General features: G+C 39.2%; 1 protein-coding gene across 20 annotated transcripts in view; it reads left to right on the top strand.

Moving 5' to 3' along the window:
• Positions 1-24,242, top strand: part of NUP210L (nucleoporin 210 like) — an 85,067-nt gene that overhangs the window by 3,578 nt on the left and 57,247 nt on the right. For 9 of the 20 annotated variants that reach the window (XM_019822511.3, XM_045049076.1, XM_019822513.3 and 6 more), the window contains exons 3-10: positions 7,664-7,813; positions 8,941-9,034; positions 9,604-9,754; positions 10,681-10,813; positions 11,881-12,039; positions 12,909-12,977; positions 13,788-13,894; positions 14,515-14,655. In XM_019822511.3, coding sequence (XP_019678070.3) covers positions 7,664-7,813; positions 8,941-9,034; positions 9,604-9,754; positions 10,681-10,813; positions 11,881-12,039; positions 12,909-12,977; positions 13,788-13,894; positions 14,515-14,655 — 1,004 coding nt within the window. Of the gene's footprint in view, positions 1-6,343; positions 6,410-7,663; positions 7,814-8,940; positions 9,035-9,603; positions 9,755-10,680; positions 10,814-11,880; positions 12,040-12,908; positions 12,978-13,787; positions 13,895-14,514; positions 14,656-24,242 lie in introns of those variants that run through there. The other 11 variants (XM_019822506.3, XM_019822509.3, XM_003999791.6 and 8 more) reach the window with 7 other exon arrangements.

A 24,242-nucleotide genomic window follows, 5' to 3' on the forward strand; every position in this document is an offset into this window, starting at 1 on the left:
TTTATGCCTGTGGAAGAACTCTGACTGACTTAATTAGATTGTTATTTTTATTATGTATCACTATTATGCCTAATAAAAAGGAAAATATAAATAAAATAGACTGGTTAAAATATTTTTTAATAGATTTTTAAAAATATTTTATTTATTTTTGAGAGAGTGCAAGCAGGGGAGGGGCAGAGAGAGGGGGACAGAGGCTCAGATGCAGGTTCCTCACTGACCGGCTGACAGCAGTGAGCATGAACCTCGAGATATGACCTGAGCCAAAGTCAGATGCTCAACTGACCTAGCCATCCAGGGGCCCCCTGGTTAAGATGTTTCTAAAACTATTTTAACATTTCTGCCTCAGATGTAACACTTTTTGGCTGGATATCTTCAACCTCTGTGTTTGTCCCCACAATATCATCTTCTGTGCCATGAAGACTGCTGGGGATGAAGTATTTCTTAAAAGAATCAATTAAAAACCCTAACACTTAAAAGCTGGGGCACATGACTGGCTCAGTTGGAAGAGCATGCAACTCTTTTTTTTTTCCCCCTTAAGATTTTATGTTTAAGTCATCTCTATACCCAGCATGGGACTGGAACTCATAACACTGAGTTGCATGCTCCACCAACTGAGCCAGCCAGGTGCCCCAAGAGAGTATGACTCTTGATCTTGTGGTTGTGAGTTCAAGACCCACATTGGGAGTAGAGATTACTTAAATAAGTAAAACTTTTAAAAAACCCACAACACCTAAAAGCTTTAATATTGGCCTCTTAAGTTAGCTTTGCACTTACATGGAACTGATCTTTTTTTTTTTTTTTTTTTGTCTCCAGTTGTGGAAAAGTGCCTAGTACATCTGAGTTACCACCTTTCTTATCCCATCTCCTTAACCAGTTGATTCCCAGGGGATTAAAGAGTGTACTGCCATTGGCACCAGCTTTTCTTCCTACTACTAATACCCATTCTACAAGTTTTGATGAAAACTTTTAATGTTTTCACATAGGGAATCAATGACAACTGTGTCATGACTGTCTGGCTGACAGCAATTATAACATGTCATCAGTTATAAAAATCTCAATTTCAGGGGCACCTGGGTGGCTCAGTCGGTTAAGCATCCGACTTCGGCTCAGGTCATGATCTAGCGGTCCGTGGGTTCGAGCCCTGCATCGGGCTCTGTGCTGACAGCTCAGAGCCTGGAACCTGTTTCAGATTCTGTGTCTCCCTCTGTCTCTGACCCTCCCCTGTTCATGCTCTCTCTCTGTCTCAAAAATAAATAAATGTTAAAAAAAATTCTTTAAAAATCTCAATTTCAGAGATGTTAAAATATCAAAAAAGGAGTGCCTTAGAATCAGTGAAATATGGTTATGAGGATTCTCAAAGATGAGGATCTTTGAGGAATATGTCATGCAAGGCAGCTGCAAATGGATAGAGAAGGATCCCATAGTCAGAAAAGAATTGTTTTGGTCACATAAGCAATTTTTTAAAAAGTTTGTTTATTTAGAGAGAGAGAAAGAGCAAGTGGGGAAGGGGCAGAAAGAGAGGGAGAGAGAAAATACCAAGCAGGCTCCGCACCACCAGTGCAGAGCCCAACATGGGGCTTGAACTCACGAACCATGAGATCATGACCTGAGCCGAAGTCAGACACTTAACCAACTGAGCCACTCAGGTGACCCTTACCTAAGCAATTTTTAATGTCATTACTCTTAACTATGTGAATTCATTCTGATATCAAAAGATTCGTTTACACAGTTGCTAGGAAAAATGTCAAATCTGGCTCTCACCTTAATTTTATCTGACTTGTATATATTCCAAAGTTAAGTATCTTTTAAATCTGTTTTCCCAAATTTGATATTAGTACAGTTGTGTACATAGATGATGAAATGCTCAATGATAAATGCTATTCTCAGTGTCCTACCAGGTACGTTCTCCTGTGAGTGGAAAAGAGCACTCTGAATGGGGGAGGCAGAAGAAGGAGAGGACGTTGTGGAAGAAAAGTATATGCCTAAGAGAGATTGTTCATTCATGTTTAGGTGCTTAGAATTTTATGTTTTTGTTGACACTGTAGTAAAGCAAATTAGTGGCTAGGACAGAGATGATGGGTAGAGGTGAGAGACTTGAGGTGGGTGGGCATGTTTTATTTGGTAAGAGTGCTAGATTTCTTTTGATTTTTGTTCTGTTTTGACTGGGTGCTACCTCCATTTGGTAAAACCTTCAAAGAATATACAAAGTTATATAGTGAAAAGTAAGCCTCTGATGTCATTTGTTCAAGAGGCAGCCACTTTTCTGTATCCTTCAGAGGCCGTCTGAATATATGAATATGCCTTTTTCTAGTGGGAAATCTAGATTTTTAACCTTAGGTAAAGGACAATTAGAGGAGTTTGAAGATGAAGGCATGATTTTAGCTTACTTGGAGGATAAAGAAAGGGTCAGGTAACTGGATGATTTTGGTGTGGGTAGAGAATATAGGGTGAGCAGTACTTTTTGTGCTATGCTCAGCATGTTGGTATTCTGTAAACTAATCAACTTACTAGTTGATTAGTTGCTGCAGTGGATTATAATTGTATAATCAAGAGGAATTGATTGGGGAGCTGGGATAAATATGAGAGTCAAGGCAGGACATGCTTACTGTTTCTGCTCCCTCTTTTTTTTTAAGTTTATTTATTTTGAGAGAGAGCACAAGCACAGGAGGAGCAGAGAGAGAGGGAGACAGAGAATCCTAAGCAGACTCCATGCTGTCAGCACAGAGCCTGATGTGAGGCTTGAACTCATGAACTGTGGAATCAGGACCTGAACTAAAAACAAGAGTCAGACGTTTAATCGACTGAGTCACCCAGGTGCCCCAACTCCTTTTTTTGTTCCTGGCTCTGCATCCCTTTGGTTCTTGAATACTGGCTTCATTCTCTTATTTTTTTCTTTCTCCTTCATCTCCCTGGGTCAATTCTTCTTTCTATCTCATTTGTTTTTCTTTCATTATTACCTTACTCCTGTGTGTACCTGAAGTAATATGGACATGTAGATAAGAATATTCATTATATTATCTAAAAAAGTTACTCATTTCTTTTTATATTTAAAAGAGGTAAGTTGAAGGTATGATATTTCTCTTAATCTCTCTAAATTTATCTATAAATCATAGAGGGTAATTTCTTTTTCTTTATGGTCAGTGGCCAGGTATTGAAAAGCTTTCTCCTATAGAAGTAGTCAGATGGGTAGTCATTGTGTGCATAAGGCCTTTCATATATTTTATGTACGGTCACACTGCTTTGGTCCTACCATTTCCCTACGTATTTCTCCACGGAAGAAAAGTATTTAATTTCCCATTTAATTAGTGCTAGATTATGCAGTGCTTAATTATCTAATGTATTTACCTAAGGTCACCTTCTTTCCTTTGCTGTCCTTGGAACACTTCCTTAATGGTGTGTTTTTACCAGCAGATCCCATGACATTTCTGCTTTGATCATAGGTCCCATATCTTGGTCTTCAATTCTTTTTTTTTTTTTTTTTAATTTTTTTTTTTTTAACGTTTATTTATTTTTGAGACAGAGAGAGACAGAGCATGAATGGGGGAGGGTCAGAGAGAGAGGGAGACACAGAATCCGAAACAGGCTCCAGGCTCTAAGCTGTCAGCACAGAGCCCGACGCGGGGCTCGAACTCACGGACCGCGAGATCGTGACCTGAGCCGAAGTCAGCCACTTAACCGACTGAGCCACCCAGGCGCCCCATGTCTTCAATTCTTTTAACATCAGATCTTTTCAATTAAATATTAGGTAAAAGATTAATCAATTAAGTTTTTAAAAATAATTTTAGTTTATTTATTTAAATTTTTCTTAATGTTTATTCATTTTTGAGAGAGACAGAATGCGAGTGGGTTAGGGGCAGAGAGAGAGGGAGACACAGAATCCGAAGCAGGCTCCAGGCTCCAAGCTGTCAGCACAGAACCCGACGCGGGGCTCGAACTCAGGAGTTTTGACATCATGACCTGAGCTGAAGTCGGACGCTCAACCGACTGAGCCACCCAGGTGCACCCCAGTTTTAGTTTATTTTTAAATGTCTGTTTATTTATTTTAAGAGAGAGACAGAGAGTGTGAGTGGGAGAGGGGCAGGGAGAGAGAATCCCAAGCAGGTTCCACACTCAGGGCAGAGCCCAACTATGGGGCTCAGTGCCACAAACCATGAGATGATGAGCTGAAATCAAGAGTGGGACACTCAACTGACTGAGCCACCTAGAGCACCCGTAAAATAATTTTAGATTTATTAGAATCCATGCAAAGATGTACAAAGAGTTCCTATATACCCTTCACCCAGTTTTCTTTAATGTTCTACGTAATGTACTTTTTTTGCTCTAGGATTTAAGACACCACATTACTAAACTAAGTTGTCATGTTTCCTTTGTCTCCTGTGACCTGTGATAGTTTCTCATTCTTTCTTTGTCTTTCATGACATTGGCACTTTTAAAGAGTATTCAGTATTTTGTAGGATGTCTTTCAGTTTGGATTTATTTGATGTTTTTTCATGATTAGATTGGCTTATCGATTTTTAGGAGGAAAACAACAGAAGCAAAGAGCCCTTCCAATGCATTATGTCAGGGTGTACATGGTATCAACATGATTTGTCACTAGTGATAGTAAGCTTGATCACTTGATTAAAGGTAGTGCCTGTCAGATTTCTCCACTGTAAAGTTACAATAAGTAACTTTCCATATGCTATTCATTAAAAATCATCACTAAGTTTGGTCCACATTCAAAAGAAAAGAAATTAAGCTTCACCTCCTAGAGGGAGGAGTGTCAAAGAATTTGTGGAAGTTATTAAAACCACCATAGTAACTAATAAATACTTGAGACACGCTTTGATATATCTTGTTTGTTTTTAAAGTTTCACGCATTAATTTATTTTTTAAAAAGTTTTTTTAACATTTATTTTTGAGAGAGAGACGTGGGGCCCGAACTCATGAACTTTGAGATATGACCTGAGCCAAAGGCAGATGCTTAATCAAATGAACTTTATTTATTTATTTTGAGAGAGAGCGAGTGCACAGTGGGAGAAGAGCTGAGAGAGAAAGGGAGAGAGAGAACCCCACGCAGGCCTGCGATGTCAGCTCGGAGCCTGATGTGGGACTTGAACTCAGGAACTATGAGATCGTGACCTGAGCCAAAGTCAGATGCTTAACCAACTGAGCCACCCAGGCACCCCTGATGGGGATTTTCTATTTCCCTCATCCTTTCCACACTTTAATAGCATTCTTCTGTAAGGAAAATAACCTACATCTTACAAACAAGTTCCCATTCGTTCATTCATTATTTATATAAGTATTGACTCATGGAAATTTATTTTTGGTTTATAATCCAATATTATCATAATTTATTTTGTTACTTGTTTTTCTGGCTTTGGCCATTGGGAACTCTTTCAGATTGACTCCAATGTCCTTTGGGCTTGCCCAATCTTTTTTTTTTTTTTTTTTTTTTTTTTAATTTTTTTTTTCAACGTTTTTATTTATTTTTGGGACAGAGAGAGACAGAGCATGAACGGGGGAGGGGCAGAGAGAGAGGGAGACACAGAATCCGAAGCAGGCTCCAGGCTCTGAGCCATCAGCCCAGAGCCTGACGCGGGGTTCGAACTCACGGACCGCGAGATCGTAACCTGGCTGAAGTCGGACGCTTAACCAACTGCGCCACCCAGGCGCCCCATGGGCTTGCCCAATCTTAATTAAATAATTAGTTTTAGTACTTCCTTACTTTTTAGCACCATAAGATGAGCCAGGCTCATCTTGTATTTCCCCTGACCAGCCATTTCCTGAGGAAGTTCTGGTTCTTTTTGTTAGAGAATTGTATTTAGAAACCAAGATCTCGGTGCTAATGTACTGGTTGCTACTGTAGTGTCATAGTTTCTAAACCCTCTCAGGGGACAGTGCTAGGAAATATATGTATATACACTAACCCACATATATACATAGATCTGTTTACTTCTGTATCCATTTATCTGCATATAAACTCAAACGTGAGTTATTGATATCTTTGGTTCTAATCCTGTACCACAGCATAGTTTCTTTGCTAGTGAGAAACCTGCCACTTGCTATCTACAGTATATTTACTTATTTATTGAACTTCGGTGTAAATATAGTTTGGGTGTGATTAAATCAAGTTTTGTATTTCTTATGAAAGGAAGGCTAGCTTTGCCTGAAGTAGCATATTTTGATGCTCCTGGGGCTTTTTTGAAGGGCACTTGCCTGTGTTACCTAAGAAACATTTTCCTTTGATTTAAAAATTCCGTAAAAGCAGATCCACAACTAGGGACAGAGTTTACCCGTGATGTCCATTGGTAATTTTGGGTATTGCAGTGGTAGTTACTTTGCTTTTTGTTTCTTGTAGATAAAGCTGAAACTGAAAATGAGGGAGCTATGTAGGCAGTTCTCTAACACATGGTAAATATGAGAGGTGGGAATATTGTTAAAAGATCGTACAAAATAATTTTTGTTTCATTCTCAATTCATTCTGTACTGTTTCTATTCGTGTTTCTGAATTTCATTATGGCTGTATTGACTGGAACTGCGGTTGGGTCTAATATATTGTTTCCAGGCTTTTTAACCTCATAGTCTAGAAAAAAACACTAGAAATAGAGAAATTTATTGGCAGGACATATGGTTGTCACCCTTTTACTTTCCTAAATAAATACATTTAAAAAATCTATTACCATGATTTCATTAAAAATTTTAATACTTCAGAGCTCAGGTAGAATATAATAATAAAGTATATTCCTTTATTTTATTTTATTTTATTTTATTTTATTTTATTTTATTTTTTTTATTTTTTTAAGATTTTATTTTTTTTTAATTTTTTTTTTAACATTTATTTATTTTTGAGACAGAGAGAGAGACAGAGCATGAACGGGGGAGGGTCAGAGAGAGGGAGACACAGAATCCGAAACAGGCTCCAGGCTCTGAGCTGTCAGCACAGAGCCCGATGCGGGGCTCGAACCCACGGACCATGAGATCATGACCTGAGCCGAAGTCGGCCGCTTAACTGACTGAGCCACCCAGGCGCCCCAAGATTTTATTTTTTTTTATTTTTTTTTAATTTTTTAATTTTTTAATTTTTTTATTTTTGGGACAGAGAGAGACAGAGCATGAATGGGGGAGGGGCAGAGAGAGAGGGAGACACAGAATCGGAAACAGGCTCCAGGCTCCGAGCCATCAGCCCAGAGCCTGACGCGGGGCTCGAACTCACGGACCGCGAGATCGTGACCTGGCTGAAGTCGGACGCTTAACCGACTGCGCCACCCAGGCGCCCCCCCAAGATTTTATTTTTAAATAATTTCTTACACCCAACATGGGGCTCAAACTCACAACCCCAAGATCAAGAGTCACATGCTCCAATGACCGGGCCAGCCAAGTGCCACTAAACTGTATTCCTTTGAAGTGAATACATGTAATTTTATTACTCACTATGTTAAAATTCGTACTTTTCTCATTTTTCCATGACTCAATGGAAACATCATTATAGATCAGTATTTGAGAACTACTGTTGGTCTATTGTCTCTTATAAATAGTGGCTTTTGTATTTTTTCATTGTGTTCTTTTCTTCCACAGGTTGAAAGCAACTGTTATAGCCTTTCTTCTTTATAATATAGAATAAGCCTTTGTGTGTTTGAGACATTGAATAGGTTCATGACCTATTGAATTAAATTCTCAGTTTTTGGGTTCATCATAGTGACTGACCATGAACTGCGCTGCGATGTTAAGGTTGATGTGATTCACAGCATTGAAATTATATCTCGAACCCGGGAGCTCTATGTAGATGATTCACCGCTGGAACTGATGGTGAGGGCATTGGATGAGGAAGGTAAAGGACTTCAGAGGAGTCAAGAAAATTACCTAAAATAATGTAATACTTCCTCGTGTTTGGCACTTGGAAAAAAGCAACTTGAGACATAAAAGGAGATTAGAAATCGTATTTATTTTTTTATATGAAGCTCATGCACCTGAGTGTGGTTCAATGTATTTGCTACATACTTTCATAAAATGTTTCTGCTTATTTAATTATTGGTTATCTTAGAAGTTTTTTTAACAGTCCAGATTCTGCCACTGAGCTTCTGCTAGTGGTGCCTAGATCAGCCATTAAGAATATATAATTTTTCTTTTTTTTTTTTTTTTTGGAATTTATTACTAGCTCTGTTTTGATTAGTCTACTTTCTATAGGCTACGGGAATTATGTGTAAACCTATGAAAAAGTCTTATAATTTTATCTTTCTTGAAACTGATTTTATATTGCTTTTAGTATACTATATTAATGTATAATATGGTATTTAAAACATTTAAATTTATTGCCACACTTTTTAAAAAATTAATTTATTCATTTTGAGGCAGAGAGAGAGCATGAATGGGGTGGGGCAGAAAGAGAAGGAGAGAAAGAATTCCAAGAAGGTTCTGGGCTCTCAGCACAGAGCCCGACACAGGGCTTGATCCCAGGACTGTGAGATCATCATCTGAGCCGAAATCAAGCGTCAGACACTTAACCAACTGAGCCACCCCGGTGCCCCTATTGCCATACATTTTTTGTAAGAGTAATTTTTTAAATCTGAAAAATGAATGTATTATAAATATTTTGGAATCTAGTTTTTATAAAATGTTGGAGGGACTGGGGGTTGGGGATGCCTGTCAACCCTGACGTAGACCTTAAGGTGGCCTTTATGTAGAAAGGAACAGAAAAAGTGGCATAACTTTTGTCAGCCAGAAGTTGATCAGCTTGAGTCCTTTCTACATTCAGAAAATTTGGGTAGCAACAGCACTTTTGTTCATGTAGGGATCTTCCTGGTATATGTGTTTTAATTCATTATTGATAATGCTTCTATTTGTTAATGGAAGAGGCCTAAAAATAATTTTAAAGTTAGATTTCTCTTTCTTGTTAATGATACCTGAATATTTTTGAATATGTGATTCTGTCTTGTCTGCTTTTGGCTTGCTCTACAGGAAATACTTTTAGTAGTTTGGCAGGGATGATGTTTGAGTGGAGCGTTGCCCAGGATAAAGAATCAGCAAGAGAAGAATTGTCTAGCAAAATTAGGTAACATTGAAACCAAACATAAGCCATCTGACTTTGAAGGAGGCATTTGCCTTTGGGTGGCACAGTGAGCAGCAGCCACTTGTACGGACTTTGATAATCCTGCCATCTGGGCTTTTTGGAACAGATAAATTTGCCAGGGGGAAATGTCTTTGATACAATGACATATGGTGTGGGCATAGGTACTTTATGATCATTTAATTTGAACCACTGCAGAGGAACTCGTGAGCTTAGGACCATATAATTGTTTGAACCAGGTGTATCTTCTGGCGATTTTGTTGAGCATGCTGTCTGCACATGCTGAAATACAGTGAGTGAATGGATGATAGTATGAAATTTTGTCTTTAGTGCTAAGAAATTGCTCTCAGACAGTCCCAAGTGTTAGTCCCACAACAGTGTTAGCCACAGGCAAATTAAATACTTTTGTTCTATCTAATCCTATGGAAAACACAATTTAAAACTTTTTTACACTGTATAGACTTTGAAGAGACTGTTTAAAGTCTCTTAGGGGCTTTTGGAAGATGACTCCTTATTTGATTACACTAGAAACAAACTTTGTCTTATCTCTTAAGGATTCTGAAATACTCTGAAGCAGAATACTCTCCCCCAGTGTATATAGCTGAGATGGAAAAAGAAGAGAAACAAGGAGATATGATTTTGGTGTCTGGGATCAGAACTGGTGCTGCTGTTGTAAAAGTTCGAATTTATGAACCATTCTACAAGGTAAAAAGTTTGTGCCATAAACTTAGATTAAAGAACCTTGCCCGTGGAATATAATTTTTTTTTAACATTTATTTTTGAGAGAGAGAGCATAAGCTGGAGAGGGGTATATATAGAGAGGATCCCAAACTGTCTCCACACTGTCAGTGAAGAGCCCAATCCCACGAACCCGTGAGATCATGACCGGAGCTGAAATCAAGAGTAGGACACTTAACTGATTGAGCCACCCAAGCACCCCGAAAGCAATTGTTTCTTATATTTATCTATAGTGGAAGCCCTCTAATCTGATATGATTTGGGTCAGTAATTGGTCATTTAATTGAAAAGTCATTTGAGGGGTGCCTGGGTTGCTCAGTCATTTGGGTGTCTCTTTTTCTTAATTTTTTTTTTAAGCTTATTTATTCTGAGAAGTGTGTGAGTGGGGTAGGGACAGAGAGAGAGAGGGAGACAGAGAATCCCAAGCAGGTTCCACACTGTCAGTGTAGAGCCCAGTGTGGGGCTTGAACTCAAAAACCGTGAGATCATGACCTGAGCCAAAATCAAGAGCCAGGCACTTAACCAACTGAGCCACCAGGCACCCCAGGAAAGAATTTTTAAATATCTGTAAGATATTTTATTATTTTTAAAGTGTTTATTTATTTTAGAGAGAGAGAGATGGAACACAAGCAGGGGAGGGGCAGAGAGAGAGGGAGACACCAATCTGAAGCAAATGCCAGGCTCTGAGCTGTCAGCACAGAACCCAGTGCAGGGCTCAAACCCACGGACTGTGAGATCATGACCTGAGCCAAAGTCCGATGCTCAAGCAGCTGAGCCACCTGGCGCCCCTCTATAAGATATTTTAAAAGAAACTTGTAAGAAGTAAATTTTTAACAAGCAAGATGACCTTCAGGATTTTGCCTATGGAACCTGTTTTTTTCCTTCCTCTTTTAGAACGTGGCAGCAGCATTGATACGTCTGCTGGTTTTGGAGAATATATTTCTTATACCATCCCATGATATTTATCTCTTAGTAGGAGCATATATTAAATACCGAGTTGCAAAAATGGTGCAGGGAAGAATGACAGGTAAGGTGATTTCTCTTTTCCTAAGACTTAACATTTCCCAAATCCTTCCTGCTGACAGTAAGAGAAGCAGCTCCACCTTATGTATACACATACTTTGTGTTTTTAGATTTTGTGATAAAGTATTCCTAAAGTGCTATACCTGAGATAATATTGGATAGAGATGATCTTGAACAGGCTAATGCTTAGCATCAGTGCCTATGGGCTTCTGAATTCTGGTACTAGTTTGTTTTTTTTTTTAAGTTTATTTCTTTTTTTTTTGAGAATGAGAGCACAAGCAGGGTAGGGCAGAGAGAGAGAGAGAGAGAGAATCCCAAGCAGGCTCCACAATGTCAGCAGAGAGCCTGACATGGGGCTCAAACTCACAAACTGTGAGATCATGACCTGAGCGAAGTCAGATGTTTAACCAACTGAGCCACCCAGGCGCCCCTGTTACTAGTTTTAATAGGGCAAGTGAGGAAACTTTACCAGAGGGACTTGAATGATTTTTGCAAAAGTTTTTTTTTTTTAATTTAAAAAAATGTTTATTTATTTTTGAGAGGGAGAGAGACAGAGTGTCAATGGGGGAGGAGCAGAGAGAGAGGAAGACACAGAATCTGAAGCAGGTTCCAGGCTCTGAGCTGTCAGCACAGAGCCTGATGTAGGGCTCGAATTCACAGACCGTGAGATCCTGACCTGAGCCAAAGTCAGACGCTTAACTGACTGAGCCATCCAGGCACCCCACGAAAGTTGTTTCTTGAGAAGCTTAGTTCATTAACTAAAAACTCAACACTCTAATGATCCCAGAAGTCCCATTCAGTTTATAAAGTGTGCATTGGATCCATTAGCATTAGTCCTTTCCTTACTTAGTGGGGATCCTCCCTGCTACTTTCAGTTCACTGGTTTTTAAGAATGCAAGCAAGGTCAACAGTTAACTCATGTAGTATTCTCCCCCAAAATGGCTAAATGTTGAAATTCATCATAGTGGGAAGGAAATTAGAAGCAGATCATACTCTTATTTAGGCCTGCTTCCTGATTTTCCTCTTCTAATCCAACAATATGCTGTTGTATGTATTTTTCATGTCTTACAGAGGTGGAGTTCCCCTTAGAACACTACACACTGGAAATGCAAGACCACAGAATTGCATTTAATGGGTCTCTTTCCGGGAAGGTGGCATTACTGGATGAGAAGACAGCCACAGTGACTGCTGTCCAACTGGGCCAAACTAACCTTGTCTTTGTCCATAAAAGTATCCTTTTCAAGCTTTAGCTGCTGATCTATGTTTCCCTGAGCATACTAGACATGTTCCTTGATAAAGTAATTTGGTAAAATTATACTTATTTTGTATAGTTTTATTTTTAACAAAGAACTATAAATTATTATCATCGTAATTTCTAACAAAGGGTAGGTAGAGAAAAGAATAGTTGGAACTTGGGATCTGTTGATTTCAGTACTTATTTGCAACCTCAGTTAAATTATAATTAGGAGATGGGAGGAAGACAGCTTGAAGAAACTTGTGTGAATTTTACTTAATTTGTTCTTTCCTATTTCCACATGAATAATTGAGAAAAGACGGTATGGTATTTTCTGCAGTAGATGCTTAATTAATATTTGTTAAACTGAGTTGAGAGTAATTCATTTTTAATTTTTTAAATATTTATTTTGAGAGGGAGAGAGCAAGCACGAGTGGGGGAGGGGCAGAGAGGGAGAGAGAGAGAGAATCCCAAGCAGGCTCTGTGCTGTCAGCACAGAGCCCAAAGTGGGGCTTAAATCCACAACAGGAGATCATGACCTGAGCTGAAATCAATAGTCAGATGCTCAACTAGCTGAGCCACCCAGGCGCCCTGTCAGCTAAATGAATATTAAAAGCATGGACCATGATCTTTTTTCTATCATTCCATTTTCTTTAAATTTGAAATTCAAGAATACTTGATTCCTGTGATGACTGCGTCCCTCAGACTTTTCTCAGAAGTGTACACATTTAAGTTTCTGCTTTCCAAAAGATAATAAAAGATAGGATTTTTGTTTCTGTTTGTACATTTATTTTTTTCTTTGGTAGTTCACATCTGTCTTTTCACCCAACTCTGGTTCATATGATTTTCTTAAGAAGAAATTAAGATGTCCATATGAGATCCGTGTCTGGACTCCCAAATTGCACCATATATGTTGTAGAGCCTGGATTTTTAGGTATTTTTAGATAATAATTTTAAGAAAAATGAATAGCTTAAACTATTTCACTAGAAAGAGTGCATTAGAAACTAGAGTGCTTTTATTATTATTATTTTTATTTGAGAGAGAGAGAGAGAGCACGTGCATGCATGGGAGGAGCAGAGGGGGAGAGAGAGAATCTCAAGCAGGTTCCACACTCAGCACGGAGCCCTATGCAGGGCTCAGTCCCATAACCCTGGGATCATGACGTGAGCCAAAATCAAGAGTCGGATGCTCAACCAACTGAGCCACCCAGGCACCCTTAGAGTACCTCTTTAACCTTCGAATTTAAACTTCTTTTGACATGTTTTCTCACACTGTTATGATGGTTACATGCTGTCTGCAAGAGTGAAGCATCTTGAAACAGATGGTGAAAAAATAGGAAGATCCATGTGATACAATATTGGGTTAGGAAAAGAGACTTTATACAAAGAAAGAAGAATACTAATGTCCTTAGGTTATATGAATCTAATATTACGTAAAGAAGCTGAAATCTTCATTTTGAAAAAGAAGCCTGACACATTAGGAATGAGCAAAATTGTGGTTTGTTTGGTATGCAGATATAAGTGAGAGTGTTTCTTTATACCTGAGTTGAACTAAGTGAAGCCAGTTAGAACTCCAAATTATTATACAACTTGATGGAGGGAACCAAAAGGTCAACCTTGGAAACCATGTCCATCTGTTAGCAAATTTTGGACATTGAATCATTTTTATAAGTTTGTATTTTTTAATTCATTGTAGAAAAATGTTGGCCTCTCCTGATACCTTTGTTTCTTGATTTGTGTACAGATTTCACAGTCCAACCTGGAGACCGGTGGAGTCTAGAGGTGGGACAGGTATATGTCATTACAGTAGAAGTGTTTGATAAAAGCAGCACGAAGGTCTATATTTCAGATGTGAGTGTCTTTTTTGTATTTTTCTAGCTCCTCTTGTGGATGACTTCTTGAGTGGGCCATCTTTCTGGCTAGGAAGGGGTTTTTTTCTTTTGCTTCCAGATTTTACTTTTAAAGTTACTACTTTATGGTTGTCATTAAATAGTTCTGTCCTTGAGAAATACTAAACCAGAAGTAAAATATATAGTTCAGTGATAATTCTAGAAAAGAGGTGGAGAGGTCTCATTCACCGACTCCCTTAGAGCTGGTCACCCCCAGCGGCATGGGGCGAGGATCAGTGGCGCCACAGACAGCAGTGCGGCACTCATGTTTCAGCGCCCTTTTGTTTTCCCTGAAAACTGTCAACGTCTGGAAAGGCAAAAATTATACCCAAATTTGCATAAAGTTTGACTCTTTCTATTTCTGATCACTTGCCATTAATGAATCTTTCAAAAATTAGTATCATTTTAAAATTACATCTTTCCGACTTTCTATGACGAGATACTTTCCATGATCAGAGCAAAGGTATTATTTTTATTTATCCCTAGAATGCATATCCACACCTTTTTTTAATGCTTTGGGGTTAAGATGGAGCTAGTGAAAAAACATCTCCAGTTTTGTATTGCTGTTGGGCTAATTTTCAGAATCTCAGGATTATGTTCCAGTTCCTACAGGAGTACTTTGAAGAGCAGCTCACTACGGTGAATGGATCTTATCATGTGGTAAAAGCCCTGAAAAGTGGTGTCGTGCTGATAAATGCATCCCTGACTTCTATCATTTACCAGGTAGGAATTTATTTTTATTTAATTCAAAATTTTTTATTAGTTTATTTTTTGAGAGAGAGCGAGAGCAGGGGAGGGACAGAGAGGGAGAGAGAGAATTCTAAGTAGACTTCACACTCTCAGCCTAGAGCTGGACGTGGGGCTTGAACTCGTGAACTGTGAGATCATGAGCTGAGCCAAAATCAAGAGTCAGATGCTTAACCGACTGAGCCACCCAGCCGCCCCTACCAGGTGGGAATTTAAAGGATAATCTTTAAATCCTGAGAACCCTGATGAGGCTTGGATGACTTGTTGATTTGCAAGCAGATAGGTGGCATATTCCACCTGTATCTTTCAATAAAAATGAAAAAGAAGACGATAAACCGTATACTTGGTAGTTTATACCTGTACAGATTTCCTGTTGCAGTTTTTGTTATTGCTCATATTTCATTTCTGGTCATTGTGTATACATTCACCATTTGAGGTTCCTTTAAAAAATTATTTGGGTGTACCTGAATGGCTCATTCGGTTAAGCATCCAACTCATGATCTCAGCTGGGCTCTGTAATGGGCGTGAAGTTTGCTTAAAATAAAATAAAAAATAAAAATAAAATAAAATACATATTCATGTGCACATTTCTTTGTGTTGTCAGATCCACATAGAGTACTTTCTATTCCGAAAATCCAAAGGATTAATGCGTCAGTGTATTTGGCCATGCTACCAACCTTAAACTTTTTGCATTGTTTCCATTTCTTATTCTTATAAATGCCATAACTGAATTTCTTTGTACATTTTTTTCTTTTGGTTAATTTTTAAATGACATAATGCCAGATTTCTGATTAAGTTTCTGATTTTTAACAGCCTGCCAAATTTATCTCCATCTCCCAAACCTATTTGTTCTTCACAGATCCTTTCATCTGGTTATTTAAGACAGATCCCGAGTGGCCCTTGACTCTTCCTTTCCCCTCACCTGCTACATTCAGTACACTGTTGAATGCCATGTCAATTCTTGTGAATGTCTCCCAACCCATTTTTTACTATTCCCATGGTGATTTTCACCTAGACCTTCATAGCAATTTTCTTCCTTCCTTCTTTCCTTCTTTCTTCCTTCCTTTTGCAATCTCTAGGGCTTGAAATCATGACCCCAAGATCAAGAGTTGAATGCTCTACCAACTGAGCCAGCCAGGAGCCCCTCACGTTTTTTTTTTTTTTTTAATGTTTATTTATTTTTGAGAAAGAGAGAGACAGAGTGTGAGCCAGGGAAGATCAGAGAGAGAGGGAGACACAGAATCAGAAGCAGGCTCCAGACTCTGAGCTGTCAGCACAGAGCCCGAAGCAGGGCTTGAACTCACAAACTGTGAGATCATGACCTGAGCCAAAGTGGGACTTCTAACTGATTGAGCCACCCAGGCATCCCTAATTTTTATTTTTTAAAATGTTTTATTATTTTTGAGAGATAGAATACAAGCAGGGGAGAGGCAGAGAGAGAGGGAGACAGAGAATCCGAAGCAGGCTCCAGGCTCTGAGCTCAGTCCACTGGGCCACCCAAGTACTCCAGTTTCTTTTTTCTTTCTTAACTTTTTATTTATTTTTTTAACAATTTTTTTTAACGTTTATTTATTTTTGAGACAGAGAGAGACAGAGCATGAATGGGGGAGGGTCAGAAAGAGGGAGACACAGAATCTGAAACAGGCTCCAGGCTCTGAGCTGTCAGCACAGAGCCCGACGCGGAGCTCGAACTCATGGACCGCGAGATCATGACCTGGGCTGAAGTCGGACACTCAACCAACTGAGCCACCCAGGCACCCCTTTTCTTAACGTTTTAAAAAATGTTTATTTTTGAGAGCATGCTTGAGCACGTGTGCAAGTGGAGGAGGGGCAGAGAGAGGAGGGGTAAGAGGACCTAAAGTGGGCTCTTTGCTGACAGCAGAGAGCCTGATGTGGGGCTTGAACTCACAAGCCATGAGATCATGAGCTGAGCCAAAGTCGGATGCTTAACCCACTGAGCCACCCAGGCACCCCTGTATAGCAGTTTTTTAATGGGTATTCCTACCTCTGATATCACCCCTAGCTGGAACCATATTCTAAAAACTACAGAAATTGTGTGTTTACTGTTTAAATTCCTTTGGTGGCATCCCATTGGTTTTAAGGTAAAGTTAAAACTCCTTAATATGGTTTTAATAGGGCCCTCCATGACAGAGATCACAAAGGGGGTGATCTCTAGCCTACATCTTGGTTTGTGGTCTTTTTATTTGGGCGTGCAAACTTTCTATTTATTTTTTTGACCTTTTATTTACCTACTTATTTTAGAGAGCAAGAGAGCATGAATGGGAGGGGGGAAGAGGGAGAGAGAGAGAGAATCTTAAGCAGGCTCCAGGCTTAGCACAGAGCAGATGTGGGGCTGAATCCCATGACCCTGGGATCATGACCTGAGCATCAGTTGCTCAACTGAATGAGGTGCCCCAAAAACTTTTTTAATTGAGAAATTTTATTTATTTTTTACTTATTCTTTTTATTTGACAGTTTCTTTTTTTTATTTTAATTTTTTAAATGTTTATTTTTGAAAGAGAGACAGAGTGTGAGCCGGGGAGGGACAGAGAGGGAGACACAGAATCTGAGGCAGTCTCCAGGCTCTGAGCTGTCAGCACAGACCCCGACCATGGGGCTTGAACTCACGGACCAGGAGATCATGATCTGAGCCTGAGATGGATGCTTAACCGACTGAGACACCCAGGTGCCCCTTAATTTAAATAAAACCTAGGATTTCTGCTTCTCTAGGTTATATGAAAATCTGAGAGGGGCACCCGGATGGGCATTCCCTCAGTCGGTTGAGCATCCGACTTAGGCTCAGGTCATGATTTCACTGTTTGTGAGTTCAGGCCCCGAGTTGGGCTCTCTGCTGTTAGCCTGCTTCGCATCCTGTGTCCCCTTCCCTCTGCCCCTCCCCAACTTGCACTCTCTCCAAACAGAAAAAAAGAATCTGACAATGATTAACTGGGACAGACAGTGGCTACACCATTTAGACTATGCTTTTAATTCTGCTGTTTCCCTCCATTCACTATTATTTCATATTCAGCTTAATAGGCCTGTCTAGGGGTGCCTGCATGGGCTCAGTTGGTTAAGTGTCAGACTTCTGCTCACGCCATGATCTCATGGTTCATGAGTTCAAGCCCCATGTCAGACTCTGTGCTGACAGGTGGGAGCCTGGAGCCTGCTTCGGATTCTGTGTCTCCCTCTCTCTCTGCCCCTCCCTTGCTTGCGCTCTGTCTCTCTCTCAAAAATAAATAAACATTAAAAAAAAATGCTGTGGGAATTTAATTTTGTGACTCTACCTGAATGATTGGCCCAAGACAACTTTTCCAGTTGCAGGTCTTGTCACTCTCTCTCCATTATGTATCAACCACACTGAACTTCCAGTTTCTAGAAAATGCATTCTTCCTTTTTGCCTCTAAGTTTCCTTTCCATTTGTTTATTTTCATTGTTATAAACAAGTATAGTTTCTTTTGTCTATAATACTTTGTGTACTCAGTGTGAAACATCACTTCTTCAGGCCTGTTTTCCCCTTTCATATATATTCTCAGAACTCCCAAACTTCCCAGGTCATAATATTCATCATATTTCACTGTTATTATTTGCTCCTTTTATCACATTATAAACTTTGAGGGCAATGATTATGCCTACTTTGTTCACAACTGTTGCCCTAACATCTAACAGAGTGACTAACATGTCGTTGGCAGAAATAAGTATTTGTTAAATGGTGTTTGGGTTACTTATATCAGTTTTAGGTTTACATTCATTAGTAAAATATGTCCAGTTTTTTCAACAATATTTACTCAACAGTTTTTTTTTTTTAAGTTTACTTATTTATTTTGAGAGAGAGTGCAAGTAGGGGAGGAGCAGAGAAAGAGAGGGAGAGAGAGAGAATTCCAAGCAGTCTCTGCACTGTGCAGAGCCCAATGCAGGGCTCGAACTCAGGAACCATAAGATCATGACTTGAGCTGACGTCGGACACTTAACTGACTGAGGCACCCAGGTGCCCCTCTTTTGTTTTCAATATTAAAAAAAAATTTTTTTAAGTAATCTCTACACCCAACATAGGGCTTGAATTCATGACCCTGAGATATCAAGAGTGACATACCCTGGGGCACCTGGGTGGCTCAGTCAGTTAAGTGCCTGACTTCGTTCAGGTCATGATCTCACAGTTCGTGGGTGCTGACAGCTCCTGGAGCCTGCTTCAGATTCTGTGCCTCCCTCTCTCTTTGCCCCTCACCTGCTCATGCTCTCTCTCTCTCAAAAATAAATAAACATTAAAAAAAATTTTTAATAAAAAAAATGTGACATACTGTACCAACTGAGCCAGCCAGGCACCCCCTCAGTTTTTTCAATAATATTTAATACACAGTGATTTTTTTTTGTACACTGTATGACATTTCTGGCAATTTGACACTATTCTAGAATCATTCTTCAATCCCAAAGATCCTGCTTTTTAAAAAATAATATGTTTTAAAATGAGCTCTCACCATCACCTCTTTATTTTTATTTATTTTTTTAATGTTTATTTTTGAGAGAGAGAGAGAGCAAGAGAGGCAGAGTACAAGTAGGGGAGGGGTAGAGAGAGGGAGACACAGAATCTGAAGTAGGCTCCAGGCTCTGAGCTGTCAGCACAGAGCCCGACGTGGGCTCAAATTTGTGAACCGAGAGATCATGACTTGAGCCGAAGTCAGATGCTTAACCGATTGACTCACCCCACACCCTTACTCTTTTAAAAATTGTTTTTATTTTGATATTTTTGCCTAATTATGCTGTTCATCAAGTTCAGATTTGGTGTGGAAATTGTAATTGACACCTACTGTACTCTTTTTTTTTTTTTAAATAAAGCTTCACTAAAAAAATTTTTTTTTAATGTTTATTTTTGAGAGAGAGAGAGCACGAGCAGGGGAGGGTCAGAGAGAGAGGGAGACACAGAATCTGAAGCAGGCTCCAGGCTCTGAGCCAGCACAGATCCTGACGTGGGGCTCGAACTCACGAACTGTGAGATCACGACTTGAGCTGAGGCCAGATGCTTAACCAACTGAGCCACCCAGGCACCCTGACACCTACTATACTCTTAATTTGGTAAGGCTAGAGACAGTTCTTGGGTTTTCCTAGTTTCCTTAATACCTAGTCAAGAGATAGTAATTCATCTTTTTTGTGTTGGGATTAAAATGTGGATTATGTATGGTCCGAAATTGGAAAGTCTTCATTGAATATATTGGAGCACTTAACCATTTTGGAGGAAAAGTTATCATTAATAACTTTCTTAAACTGTTTATTTTGGAATTATAGATTTACAGGAAGTTATAGAAATAGTACATAGGACAAGATGTACAGATGGCCAATAAACATATAAAAACATGTTCAACATAATTAGTCATTAGGAAAATTCAAATCAAAATCATAATGAGATACCACTTGACACCCACTGGCTGAAAATAAGAAGGACAGACAATGACAAGTATTGATAAGCATGTAGAGAAATTTGAACCCTTACACACTCTTGGGGGGAATGTGTGTAAGTGGATAAACGGTGTTGCTGCTTTGGAAAACACCTGGCAGTTATCAACAGACAAAATATAGAACTACTGTGTTACCCGGCCATTCTGCTCTTATGTATATATGCAAGAAACGTGAAAACATTTTGACTCAAAAGCTTGTGCATGAATGTTCATAGCATTATTTATAGTAGAAAGTGGACACAACCCAAATGTTCATCAGCTGAGGAGTACATAATAAATTATGGTACATCCATATTCCATACAATGGAATATTTGGCAATAGAAAACAAGTACTGATATATGCTACAGCATGGGTAATTCTTGAAAACATTATGCTGAGTGAAAAAGCCAGACACAGGCCACATGTTGCATGATTGCATTTATGTGAAATGTCAAAAACAGGCAAATCCATAGACAGCAGTAAATGCGGTCGCCTAGGACTGGGGGAGGGAGTGGTCACCTAGGACTGAGAGAGGTAGTGGTCAGCTAGGGATGGGAGAGGGAGTGGTCACCCAGGACTGGGGGAGGCAGTGGTCACCTAGGATTGGGGGAGGGAGCAGTCACCTAGGGCTGGGAGAGGGGAGTGGTCACCTAAGGCTGGGGGAGGGAGTGGTCAGCTAGGACTGGGGGAAGCAGTGGTCAGCTAGGGCTAGGAGAGGAAGCGGTCATCTAGGGCTGGGGGAGGGAGGGGAGGGCTTGGAGAGTGACAGCTAAGGTGTAGGGTTTGGTTTTGGTGTAATGAAAATGTTCTAAAATTGATTGTGGGGATGGATGAAAAACTGAAGGTACTAAACATAATGCCCTTAATATTTATCTAAATTGTTACATGCATCAATATAGAATTTAAAAACTGCTGAGTTATATTCCATTTTATTGATACACTAGAGTTTTTTAACCATTCAGCTATTGAAGGACATTTTTTCCCCCTAGTATTTGGCTATAATAAATAAAGTGGCTCTGAACCCTTTTTATTTTTAAGTTATTTATTTTGAGAGACAGAAAGGGAACAGGGGAGGAGCAGAGAGGGAGAGAGAGAATCCCAAGCAGGTTCTGTGCTCTCAGCGCAGAGCCTGACACAGGGCTTGAACCCACAAAACTTTGAGATCATGACTTGAGCCAAAACTAAGAGTTAGACACTTAACCAACTGAGCCACCCAGGTACCCCAATAATTCTAATAATTTATCTATAGAATCACTTATATTTTATATCATATCATCTGTAATTGACAGATTTGATTCTTTCCTGTCCTAATCCAATACCCACTTTTTCCAATCGTAATGCCTTTTACTTTTTTTTCTTGCCTTATTCACAATCTCCAGTACAATGCCAAACAGACATGGTAATAATGTTTCTGATCTCAAAGGAAAGCCTTTTCTCTGTTAAGTGTGATGTTTAGTTTCTTTAAACAATATGCCCTTTCAGGGGTGCCTGGGGGGCTCAGTCAGTTAAGTGTCCGACTTCAGCTCAGGGCATGATCTCACGGTTCATGGGTTCAAGCCCCGCATGGGGCTCTGTGCTGACAGCTCAGAGCCTAGAGCCTGCTTCAGATTCTGTGTCTCCTTCTCTCTCTGCCCCTCCTCTGCTCACACTCTGTCTCTCTCTCTCTCTCAAAAATAAATAAACATTAAAAAAAATTTTTTAAAGGTATGCCCTTTCAAATTACTGAAATTTCCTTTTATTCCTAAGTTCCCATATCCTAGATGAATGAATGTTATATTTCAGTGTATATTTCCTGCAAACGTTAAGATGATTCCGTAATTTTGGGGCACCTGGGTGGCTTAGTCGGTTAAGCGTCCAACTTTGCAGGTCATGATCTCTGGGTCTGTGAGTTCGAGCCCCGCATCGGGCTGTGTGCTGACAGCTCAGAGCCTGGATCCTGCTTCGGATTCTGTGTCTCCCTCTCTCTTTGCCCCTCCCCTGCTCACACTCTGTCTCTATCTCTCAAAAGTAAATGTTAAAAAAAAAAGATGATTCTGTAATTTCTTTTTCTATTGTGAATTTCAGTAATTTTTTTAAGTTTATTTATATTTAGAGAGAGAAAGAGCACACAAGTAGGGGAGGGGCAGACAAAAAGGGAGACTGAGACTCCCAGGCAGACTCCATGTTGTCAATGCGGAGACCAACTTGGGGCTTGAAGTCCTGAACTGTGATGTCATGATCTGAGCCAAAATCAAGAGTCTGACGCTTAAATGAATGAGTGATCCAGGTGCTCTTGTTACTTTCTTTTCTATTTTTTGGAATAGTTTCAGAAGAATAGGTTTTTAAAAAAAAAATTTTAATGTTTATCTAAGAGAGGGAGAGGGAGAACGAATGGGGAGGGGTAGATAGAGAAGGAGAGGGAGAGAATCCCAAGCAGGCTTCGCACTGCCAGCACAGAGCCTGGTGTGGGGCTCGAACTCACAAACTGTGAAATCATGACCTGAGCCAAAGCCAAGAGTCAGACACTTAACTAAGCCACTGAGGCACCCCCAGAAGAATAGGTATTAATTCTTCTTTAAATTTTTGGTAGAATTCACCTCTGAATCCATCTGGCCCTGGACTTCTGTTTGTTGGCAGTTTTTTGATTACTGATTCAGTTTCATTGTTGGTAATCAGTGTGCAATGTTCCTATTTCTTCCTGTTTTAGTTTTGGTAGGTTATATGTTTCTAGGATTTAATCCATTTCTTCTAGGTTGTCCAATTTGTTGTCATCTAGTTATTCATAATATTCTCTTATAATTGTATCTCTGTGGTTTTGGTTGTTATTTCTTCTCTTTCATTTGTGATTTTATTTATTTGGGTCCTTCCACTTTTCTTTTGGATAAGTCTGACTAGAGGTTTATCAATTTTTTCCCCCAAAGAATCAGCTCCTGGTTTCATTGGTCTGTTCTCTTGTTTTTCAGTTTCTACATCATTTATTTTTGCTCTAATCTTTATTATTTCCTTCCTTTTGCTGGTTTTAGGTTTTGTTTGTTCTTTTTCTAGTTCCTTCAAGTGTAAGATTAGATTGTTTATTTGAGATTTTTCTTGCTTCTTGAGGTACGCCTGTATTGCTATAAACTTAGAACCACTCTTACATCCTAAAGGTTTCAAACCATTGTGGTTTATTTTCATTTGTTTTTGTGTACTTTTTTATTTCTTTTATTTCATGGTTGACCCATTCATTGTCTATTTAACCTTCACCTATTTGTGGTCTTTCCAGATTTTTTCTTGTGGTTGACTTCTGGTTTCATAGCATTGTAGTCAGAAAAGATGCATATGACTTCAGTTTTTTTGAATTTGTTGATGCTTGTTTTGTGGCCTAATATGTGTGATCTGTTCTGGAGAATGTTCCACTGTAAAAGGATGTGTATTCTGCTGTTTTGGGATAGAATGCTCTGAATATATCTGTTAAATACATTTGGCCCAGTGTGTCATTCAAAGCCATTGTTTCCTTGTTGATTTTCTGTTTTGATGACCTGTCCATTGATGTGAGTGGTGTGTTAAAGGCCCGTAATGTTATTGTATAGTAATTGTAATATCATTGTATATTGTATTGCATTTGATAATAGTCAATTAGTTCCTTTATGTTTTTTATTAATTGTTTTATGTGTTTGGGTTCTCTCAGGTTGGATGCATAAATATTTACAATTGCTGTATTTTCTTGTTGGATTGTCCCTTTTATTATTGCAAAGTGCTCATCTTTGCCTCTTGTTATGGTCTTTGTTTTCAAGTCTGTATTGTTACTTCAGCTTTCTTTTGACACCCATTTGCATGATAAATATTTATCTGTCCCTTCACTTTCAGTCTGCAGGTGTCTTTAGGTCTAGAACGAGTCCCTTGTTGGGATCCTGGCTGGCTCAGTCAATAGAACATGCGACTCTTGATCTTGGGGTTGTAGGTTCAAGCCCCACATTGGATGTAGAGATTACTTAAAAATAAAATCTTAAATAAACAAAATGGGTCTCTTGTAGGAAGCATATAACTGGGTCTTTGTTGTTGTTGTTTTATCCATTCTGTGTCTTTTGATTGGAGCATTTAGTGCATTTACTTTCCAAGTCATTATTGGTAGTTATGTATTTATTGCCATTTGGTTACTTGTTTTCTGGTTGTTTCTG

This window comes from Felis catus, chromosome F1, assembly GCF_018350175.1.
Source record: "Felis catus isolate Fca126 chromosome F1, F.catus_Fca126_mat1.0, whole genome shotgun sequence".
In the NCBI taxonomy this organism is placed as follows: domain Eukaryota; kingdom Metazoa; phylum Chordata; class Mammalia; order Carnivora; family Felidae; genus Felis; species Felis catus.